The sequence below is a fragment of the Vitis vinifera genome, chromosome 14 (assembly GCF_030704535.1).
Source record: "Vitis vinifera cultivar Pinot Noir 40024 chromosome 14, ASM3070453v1".
In the NCBI taxonomy this organism is placed as follows: Eukaryota; Viridiplantae; Streptophyta; class Magnoliopsida; order Vitales; family Vitaceae; genus Vitis; species Vitis vinifera.
The window spans coordinates 6,389,248-6,399,782 of record NC_081818.1 but is presented as its reverse complement, the minus strand read 5'-3'; the positions used below and the strand labels follow the sequence as shown (position 1 = coordinate 6,399,782).

Below are 10,535 nucleotides of genomic sequence, written 5' to 3'. Positions count from 1 at the left end.
ATTTTAAGTCTAATAATTTTTGAAAATTCTTAAGATAATTTTGTCAAGTGTTTTTAAGTCAACAAATTTATAACTTAGTCCATTAAGATTTAAGTCCTTGATTTAATGAAATGTCACATGGGTCCTTCCATTTTAGGGTACCCATGGTCCCACTTTGAATTAAATGATTTTGAGATGTATATTGTTTGGCATGAACTCAAACCCTAAAGGAGAGTAGAATTAAGAAGAAAAAAGAAAAAAAGAAAGAAAAAAAAAAATCCCTCTATCCCACTAGCTAGTTTAGAAAATAGGGTACTTAAGGAATATGAGAAAAAATGGATGTAGGAAAATGAAACATAATATCTAAAAAAATCATTAAGTCATAAATGCAAATTATATGAAATCTAATGAGATCATATTCATTGATGAGAGTAATGTTGAAAAAAAAAAAAGAATTGATCAAATTCCCATGAAAAAATGATTAAAAATGAAAAATTCGATAATGTTTTTTTATGAGAAAAATAGATAAGGGTATGTTTGGTAACTATTTTTTAAAAACAATTATGAAAAATAGTTTTTAAGAATTGTTTTTAAAAATTATTTTTTAATTTTTGTAAAACAAAAGTCTATTTGAAAATCTAAAATATTTTTAACATGTTTTTAATAATTTTAAAAATAATTTTTATACCTAGTATTTTATTTTAAATATTTTTATGTGTTTGTATAATCACTTTTTAAAATAACCCTAAGAAAATAAGTGAAAATAATATAAAATAATTAAAAGATGTTCTCTAAAATACCTTATTTTCTGTTCTTAAGATCAATAAATAAAAAATAGTTTTTGATTGTCAAACATGTTTTATATATTTTTTATTTTAAAGAGTAGAAAATTATTTTAAAAAACAGTTTTCAAACAAGTCCTAAATAACTTCCTAAAGGAGTTATAAAAACACAATTTTTAAAAACTTTAGGGTCTATCTAGCAGTGATTTTAAGAAGCGAATATTTTGAATAAAAATAAAAATAAAATATTTGATAAAATTTACGAAACACTTCTAAAAATTCGAAAATTCACTTAATTATTAAAAAATTACTTATATTATTTTTTGAATAAACACTTGATAAGTGACTCTTCTAAAAAGCATTTTCTCTAAAAATATTTTGAGAAATATCGTGTTTTTAAAATCTTCTAGTTTTTTTAATATTTGAAAGATAAAAATTTTTAAGTGTTAAAAAAATTAGAAATATTTTAAGGCTTTTATAATCATCTCATTTTCTTGTAATCCAAAAAAATATGAAAGGAAAAAAAAAGGAAATTTTTTATAATCTCCACAACTATGAAAAAAGTTTACAAATCTAATTGTTGTTAATTTACATAGCTTTTTATGGAATATGAGAAGGAGACTCATTCCTAAAACTTTTCCAATAGGGGCCTTTGCGTATTAGTCAGCACAAAATTTAAAGTAAACGGAGAAAATGGAAAAAATAAAAGTACATTACAAAATTTGAGGAGTAGTCGGAGAGAGAATCAGAGAAAAGGATTCTCTTCTTCACCATTGTCTCACCTGTCATTGCCCTTTTCTCTTTCTTTGCCTTTTTGTCCACTGCTTTCTCTCTCATCACTCTATTTCCCTATAAATAATCCAATTCGTGGACTAGTTTTTCTGCGTCTCTATAACAGCTTCCTCCCTCTCTTTTATCTCATTTTTATTTTTTGTTCAATACCCATTTCCAGAATTCACTGATTTGTCTTCTGAGTTTCATCATGGAGGATGCCAAAGGTGAGGCTCTTATAATGGTTTATCCGGGTTCTTTTTTTCTTTATTTTCTTTTCTTCTTCTTCTTCTTCCTTTTTTTTTTTTTTTACTTTTTAATTTCTTTTTTTTCTTTCTTTTTGTGATGGCTGGAGATGATTGGTTTTTTGCTTCAATGTTATGGCATATGGTGCTTTGATCTCTTTTCATTGTTTGTTTATGAATTTTTTTTTAGTTGTGTGTTGAATTCTACCTGGAGTTCTGTTCTTGGTGATTCTGAATGGTTTGAATATTGATTGGTATGCTTTTCGGATCTCTCGGGTTTTATAAATGATGGGTTATGTGCAAAATTGCAATTCTTTGAGCTTTTGGATTTTTGAGTTAGGTTTCTCAGATGGGTCTGTTTCGTTTCATCTTTTGGGGTCAAATCTGCGGGTGGGGTTGTGTCATATTGCACTTTTAGGAGTTTTTTTTCAGTATCCACTCTTTGGGTCTCTCTCTCTCTCTCTCTCTCTCTCTCCATCTGAATTGAATTGTACTTATGCCTGCTTTGTACATTTAGGGAATTGGGTTCTCCTTGTTTGTGCCTTTGCATCTTTGTGGACTTTTGTTGCTGATGGCAATACAGTGGCAGACTAGAATCTTGAGCCATGGATGGGGATTGAATTGAAGCCGCTTTACTGAAATTGTAATCATTTTTAATTACTGAAAATACATGATATCATACAACAATCCGACTAATAGAAATCGATACATATTGCAAAGAAAATTCAAATTCAAATTTATTTTTAAAGAATTAATATATTAATCATTGGTTAAAAATTAATCATAAAAGGGAGAGAGAAGAAAAATAATTCTTCAAGAAAAACTATATTCTTGTTGTCAAAAATAATGTTTGTAGGTAATTAAATTTATTCTAACAATAAATCTATGCATTAAACTCATATTTTGTTAAAGATATAGTTTAACTCTTTAAATCCTACTATCTTTCATGAAATTGGTTATATATCACTCTATGGTTTATGCTTCTGATGCGCGTGCACACACACATTTATACATAATTTCTTCTATATATTTTTTACCATATAAAAAAACTTATAATACATAGTATGATATGATACACGAGACTGAAAAATATAAAAACAATACATGATACATTTTACGAGTTAACAACTATGATCCTAATACATGGCTTGTATATTTTATAATGTCTTTCAAATCCTTTGTACTTCCCTCATTAACTTAGCAATGATGTTTTTAGGGTGTAGAATGGTGTTATTCAATTATCACTTGATGAGATCCAAGCTAGCTCACCCTTTTGGTTTCTTATTGACAATGATGTCCGGTTTATTTGTATTTTTTTTCCATAATGGCCTACATGACTCTCATTTTCTCATTCATGGCTAAATTAAAGCCTACTTTGATACATCTCTGGGAATTGGAATCAGAAAATAGGTGAGATTGTCAGTTTTGATTGTATTTGACTTTCCGACTCTTCCTTGTGCTTATAGTTCACAGCTGTAGTTCCATTTCATTGGAAACTTTTGAAAAGTGTTTTTTTTGTTTTTAATTTTTTTAATTTTTAAAGTAATATCTGAATTATTGAAATGGTACATTCACTAACTTTATTTGTGTTCATTAGTGGTGGAAGCAAAAGATGGAACCATTTCTGTAGCTTCTGCATTCGCAGGCCATCAGGAAGGTAACTGAATCTTGTCTCTTATTTCAATTTGTTCAATTGTTCTTTTTCTAGGAAATTTGTTCAATGAGTTTATTTTTAACAAGCATAAATGATGAGGTTTAATATAAATCACATCAAAATAAGTTTTGGTCAACCAACCTATCACATCTTCTCTTTGGGTAGACAGTTGGGTTTCTATTTCATTTTCTTCCTCTATTTTTTTATCATACTTATTTCCAGACCACATAATTTTTCCTGCCTTGAGATATGACACAATCAGATGGGATGATTATGATTCTGTATGCCTTCCCATTTGGTCCATGAATTTTCCCTTTGTTACCATGTCATTGTGATAGTTTGGATCAGTATCATGCTTAATGAATCAATTTTCTGCTTGGTGATTGCTGTTGCATGTTCGTTCTCACAACTCTTCTTATATATCACATGGATGGGCATTTGATTGACCATAATATGCATAAAGATGAATAGCTTAGCTTAGTCTATGTTATTTAATATTAATTTTGTTGAGGAGGGCTGCAGTCTGAAGCCTACAAAGGTGGTTTATGGTAGTTATCATGGTTTCCTTTCGGGTGATTGTTCAACCAGTTGTACAGGATAGAGACTACAAATTCTTAACAGCAGCAGTTGAGGAGGCATATAAAGGGGTTGAATGTGGAGATGGAGGTCCATTCGGTGCGGTTGTTGTTCATAATGATGAAGTACTTGTGAGCTGTCACAACATGGTTCTGACAAACACCGATCCGACTGCACATGCAGAGGTTACTGCAATAAGAGAGGTCAGACAAAGAATTTATCCTCTGGTCACTTTTACTTTGTTGGTTTGCATTTAAGTTTGGTGGTGCCAATTATTTAGGAATCCTTGTTGCTCTCGAACTGTTTACTATTATATTTTTAGCAAGAAATATTATAGGGTAATTACATATTCATCACAAGCAACCATCTTTTAGATTTGATAGATGTACATTCATGAGCATGATTATAGATCATGATGGCAAACATAATACTCATGTCTTTGGTTGCTCTCAGAAACATATTTTGTGCTTTTTTATTTTCTCTTTCTTTTTCTTGTTTTGTTTTCTACTTAGTTCTTTATTCTTTCTCTCTCATCTGAGAATTGATGCACAAGCTCTCTTCTATTGTTCATAATAGACTCTATGTCTTAGGTATATTGAATGGTAAAATTATGTTCTCAAGATTTGTAAATTTAGATCTTTTTTACTTGTTAGAGTTTCTAATTTGGGAGCTTAGTGTTTTACATTATGAAGAGGGTGACATCTGTACTTGACATCCTCTCTTTTCTCCTTTTGGTTATGTTTCTTATTTCATTGAACAAGGAAAACTAGAAAAAGGGTAATGAGTATCATACATCAACGGTAGTAATGTTGAGATGTTTTAACATCTTTTGGTTCTTTTTTCTTTTCCTTTGTTTTAATAAGGTTTGTAATTAGGAAAGGACTTCTCATCCTTCTCAATTTTACTTTGTTAATAAAAATGTTTATGTTTTTGATCCAAAAAAAAAAAAAAAAGGAATATCAAACATAAAAAATATATCAAGGTCAAATTATGATCATGGACAACATGCATCTCACCTGGTTCTTTTGTATGGTTACCGAACTGATACGAAAATTCTAATAAAAAATTGTTGTATCCTGTCCATGATCAGAAATTTTTAAAATTCTTTGAAGCCGAAGCATGTATAGTTGCTTTTTTTTCAACCCAAAACAAAAATTCATCAATACCGAGTTAGAAGAACATGAGAAGGATGAAAAATCTTTCCCAAATATACAAACTCTAATCAAAAGATCTAATGTATAAAATGGCTTTTATATACTACACATAACTAAACAACAGGAATGAGGTTTTATTCTCCTGAGAAATCAAAGCATCTACAAAAGGAGGTTGAAGCTTTGCTCCAAGATTTGTTGTTTTAAAAACTCTATTCATCAATGTTAAAAAAATCAGCTGGACGGGCTAGTCCAATTAGTCAAACCATTGACTGGAGTGTGGTCCAGTTCAATTCACACATTGAGATGAGGAACTTTTGAACCAGGGTTGAGCTGGACTAACCAGCGGTTCAAGCCCCAAACCAGTGAACCGTTTCAGCTGGTTCTGGTTCTCTTTCATTTTTTGGATTTGGGCAAAAGGGTCACAACCCATGCTTTTGGGGTTTAACATTGGCTCTAGAGGCCACTAGTATGCAACATTGGAATGGCTGAATTTTAATTTTAAGGGCCTCTCTTTCTCCATCAATATCTGATGTGTGCAACCACTAAGCCAAGTGCCAGTTTTGTTAACAATTGCATGTTTAGCTAACTATATCATGTTCATTTATGTAATAACAAATTTGAAAATAATATTAGCAAAATAACCTAATATCTTTTAAAATTATAAAATAATTTGATATTTAATATATAAATAAAATTAAATAATATAATATTCTTTTCATTTTCAATTAATTTATCATATTTATATTTATCTATTGTTTAATTTGAGAATATCAAGCATGAAAAATACATATTATTAATTTGAAGTTTCTTTATACATATTTTAGTTTTTTTATAATTATTTTTAATTTTAATAAAATATAAATTATATATTTATAACATCACTGTTTCGTCCACGGTTCAACCATGGTAATTTTTCTGGTTTGATGACAAGTTTAATTTTGAAAACATTGCCATTTACACACCAAGTTCCAATTGAGCTGAATAACGCTAATAAAAGTGCCCTTGATATCTGAAGCTGTTGAAACCCACAAAGAGGAATAGAAGTAGATTATGTCCTATATTGATTCTATACTTCTCCATCTATCCTAAAAAATCCTTGCATTTCTCTCCTATCATACCATTTGAATCAAAGTGAGGGAAGCAATTTTCCAAAGAGTTTTGCCCCACCTTTATTCTCCAGGCCTTTGAAGGAAAAGATCATCATGTCACTTATACTCCTACGAGGAACCCAATCTAGTTTGACCATGCTGAATAATCTATGCCAAAGCACTATAGTCATCGAATTGTGTAAAAAGAGATGATCAATCATCTCATCACTTATCATATACATAGGGCAATGGCCATGACTAAGGGCTTTGTGAGGTCTTCTCACCTATAGCAAGTCATTGACATTGACCTCTTGTTGGCCACTAGCTAGGCGAAGGCCTTAACCTTAGATGAGGCTTCAGATTTCCATATGAATTTTTCTGGAGAGGAATGAATAGGAGTTGATAGATTGGATTGGCCTAAAAGGAAGGATTTTATTGAAAATATACTTGAAGAAGATAAAGACCAAACTCTCTTGTCAAGGATAGACATAATCAAGTGCACATGAGAGAAAGGAGACGTTAACTTTCCAAATCCTTTATCTCCACATCAGTGATGGTTATATATGCTTGATTAGAATAAGCTTTGCTAAAGAAGTATCTACTAGTTTGCAAAGAGTTTTCAGTGGATCAATGTCCTCTTCATGTTATGGCATGAGGGAGATGCATAGGAAGTCCTTTTTTTCCCTGTTATAATCTGTTTCTTTGGTTGGTTTCTTATTTTGTTTCTGAATTGGCCAGCTGAATATTAATTGTTGTTTCGGTTATGCTTAAGGACCAAAAATGAAAATTTTTGTTTCAGTTCTTGTTCCTTCTATTGATTTATGTATTTCAATTATTTGGTGCAAATATGGTCTTATGTGGGTTGTTAATAAATTTTTTTGTCCATTGTTTCTTCGTCATCACTGGCCTATTTGCTTTCATTTTTCTAGGATTTTGGAAGGAGGGTGTTTTTTTCCTTTTCTTTCTCCACTGACATTCAGGGTCCAGCCGAAATCTCTTGGCATCCTAGGTTGGGGATGGAGTGGAATCTGGGGTTAGCATTTCTTATTAAACTTCATGAAAGTTGAAAATGAGTTAACGAGTTTGATGGAAAGAACTAACTCTGATCTCATGAAAGAATAGGTGTTGGAGAATATGACATCCTGAAGATGTTAGGAGTTTTGAAGATTGTGTTGGTTGCATTGTTTATAGACAGAAAAAAAAAAGGTCATTGTTAAGAGGAGTCATGTGAAGACTTTAATAGGAAAGCGAAAAACATGAAATCATGATGTCACTTAAGTCACTTAAGTCATTAAACATTTAAGTATTCAGTTTTACTGAGTTAATAATTTAACTTAATGTCATGTTTAATCTCTTGTATTTCCCTTATCTTTTATATCTTTGTGGTAGGTGGATGGCCGACTTAAATCCTTTTTTGGTAAGCAAGAAATTTTATTAAAACCACTATAGAAAATATGTACAAACAGTTGAATCATTTACAATTGGATTCACTAATAAATGAAAAAACATTGGTACCTTTATTTGTTTATTTTTGTTCTCTCCTCGTCCTCCTCTTCTTTTTTTCCTCTTTTTTGTTCTCTTATTTTGACAAGAACTTGTGCGACTGAATTCTGTTTGCAATTTCCAAATGGTTGCATGTTACCTTGCCCTCTGTTTGCTTTGAATCTGCCTATGCTCCATATTTTTGTTACTTGCTCATACAAGTTAAACCATTGATTAAACACATTAGTGATCATTAAACTTGAAATGCTCTTTTATGTTTTCTCAAAATTTTAACCATTTCATTGGGAATTATTATGAGCTTCACCGCAGCCCTTTTGGCCAAGTTCATAGGCAGACTTCTAGCGCTTAGAAGAATCCAGAAGGGCCTGATCTATGACCACCCACTATTTTGGATACCCAAGGACTCAAATCATATGGATATGTAAATTACAGGGTTTTCCATCCTAGTAGGAAAAGGAGGGAAATGGATACTCAATGCAAAGTGAGTAAACAGTATTCCATACTCAATGGCTACTTACCCATTCAGTGACTTTGGCGCTGGATGTTCTCAAAATGGTACTATTGGGTTGGGTGAATTCAATAATAGACACCTGTTCCCTGAGTAAGAACCATTGGATCATCACTTATTCTTTTCTTATTCAATGAAAAAACTATAAATATAATGACTTAAATTCAATGCATTGATCTTTTAAATCACATTGACAGACTGTAGCATGGGAAGCATATGGATTGTTTGTTAGGATTTTCCAAGCACTCAGGTGCTACCCTGAATGGTTTTCTTGCTTGAACTTGATAATTATTGGCTGTGTAAGTAGCTGATTGCAATAGATATTGCATTTATTGTATAAATATGGTTATTTTTGCTGTTTGTCGTATCCAATTGGATCAATACTGGCTGGTTTGTAGGTAGGTATAGGTAAGGAAGTGCTGCTGCTGCTGACAGTGGCAGATGCAGTCCAACATTGAAAAATTAGACTCTGCCCTTTCGATATTGTAGGGGTAGAGTATGAAACTATTTCCTTTGTGTTGGCCAAAACTAGATTGTGCTCATTGAATGACAAATCTGCAAGTGATTCACTTCTCTTTTCAGTGATACTCTTTGTTTCTCATGCTTGGAATGAAACCTTCCTGCAGGCATGTAAGAAGCTCAATCAAATTGAGCTATCAGACTGTGAAATCTATGCCTCTTGTGAGCCTTGCCCAATGTGCTTTGGTGCTATACATCTTTCAAGAATTAAGGTCTAAATACCCTACGTCTCTTCATTTTCTTCTAACGTTAACCATCGTACATTACAGCAATTTCCTAATCATTTTTATCCTTCGTATTGCTCTTTTGCCGCAGAGATTGGTCTATGGGGCCAAAGCTGAAGCAGCTATAGCTATTGGATTCGACGATTTTATAGCAGATGCCTTAAGGGGTACTGGATTTTACCAAAAGGCTCACTTGGAGATCAAAAGGGCTGATGGTGATGGTGCTGAAATTGCGGAACAAGTTTTTGAGAATACAAAAGCCAAGTTTCGTATGTATTGATTTCTTCAGCTTGCTGCCTAACTGTCTCAATCTTTAACTTGATGCTTATAATCTGTTCATTGCAAAAACTATTTGAACATGCTGGAAAAACCTAGCTTATGATTTGGGGGTTTGCCCATAAATAGGATAGGATTGTTGATCTCATACTTGTATGTCAACTCTCCCTTTGCTTTCTCCAGAATATCCCATAAATTCTTCTCAAGAAAATGATGATTGAACTGGGCAATGCTCTATTTGATTGCTAAGAAGATGTGCACCATTTGTTGGCTCTTTGCCCATAATGATCACTTTTTACTCTATAGCCAGTGTTGTAGGAGAAGACTTCAAGCTGTCTCTGCATTTCAGTGGAGTTTCATAAAATCTTATGCACCAATATTTATATTTTTAGAAAAAAAGAAGGGCAAAACAGATCAAATGATAGTCAAAGCCATCCTTTTAATATTTAAAATAAAAAAATAAATGTTTGAGGATTTTAATATTTGTTGCTGGATCAACAGAGAAGGCCTTTAGACCAACCACAAGTTAAGGTTTCTTGAGACAAAAGTACAGGTATCTTGTATCATATGATAAGATGGTCAGAGGTGGAAAAGCAAAAGCATTTTGGTTCTCTGTATCTGACAACATTTACTTTGATATATTTTATTAATTGCCCCCATTATTTTATTCCACCCAAGTCCTCTGTTTATATTTTTGGGTTTTTAATTGAGAAATGGTTGGTGTTATGGATCACTATCTATGTGAAGGTTTATGTCATAATTTAAAGTCAAAAGTGTTTGGTGGGACACAATAAAAAGTAAATGTGGAAAGGGGTAGGTCTGGGTTGCAGTGGGAGGAGGGCAGATGGATCATGGAAGCATGTGCTTGGCAACTAAGACTCAAGACTAAGAGGCATTTATAATGTTTGATGTTTGGTTCGATTTAGAACATAGAGCCACTATAGTATACCCACATGTGATGGCAGCAAGAATGGCAACATCCCATGTCCTGCATTTCTGATTCTGACCTTGCCTTCCATATATATTCCTGGCTGGTAGGGTTGGCATCGCTGGTGCTGCTATTAATCCAAGTGTGTAATCCAAATGAATGAGCATTCAACTCTAACATAACTTGAGATATTTAATTTAATTCTAACCTAATCTTATCTTTTTTAAAAGTTAAATTGAGTTCAAAGTTAGTGCATATTAATGTATGTGAGTGTTTTAATGTCCTCACACGTGGAGGATACGGGTATTTCATCACTTTCTTTGATGAT

At 32.2% G+C, this 10,535-nt stretch overlaps 1 protein-coding gene across 1 annotated transcript; it reads left to right on the top strand.

Annotated features, from left to right (window-relative positions):
• The first annotated feature begins 1,456 nt into the window (after nt 1–1,456).
• On the top strand, nt 1,457–9,528 carry LOC100248555 (guanosine deaminase). The gene is made up of 5 exons (XM_002276458.5): nt 1,457–1,759; nt 3,375–3,434; nt 4,020–4,210; nt 8,887–8,991; nt 9,095–9,528. The coding sequence occupies exons 1-5, from the start codon at nt 1,744–1,746 to the stop codon at nt 9,281–9,283; spliced, it is 561 nt and encodes a 186-aa protein (XP_002276494.1). The 5' UTR covers nt 1,457–1,743; the 3' UTR covers nt 9,284–9,528.
• The last annotated feature ends 1,007 nt before the right edge of the window (nt 9,529–10,535 follow it).

Excerpts from the sequence above, each read along its gene's own strand:
- LOC100248555 (XM_002276458.5), top strand. Across the intron at positions 4,211-8,886 it reads AGGTTACTGCAATAAGAGAG|GCATGTAAGAAGCTCAATCA; the intron begins GTCAGACAAAGA and ends ACCTTCCTGCAG. Across the intron at positions 8,992-9,094 it reads TACATCTTTCAAGAATTAAG|AGATTGGTCTATGGGGCCAA; the intron begins GTCTAAATACCC and ends CTTTTGCCGCAG.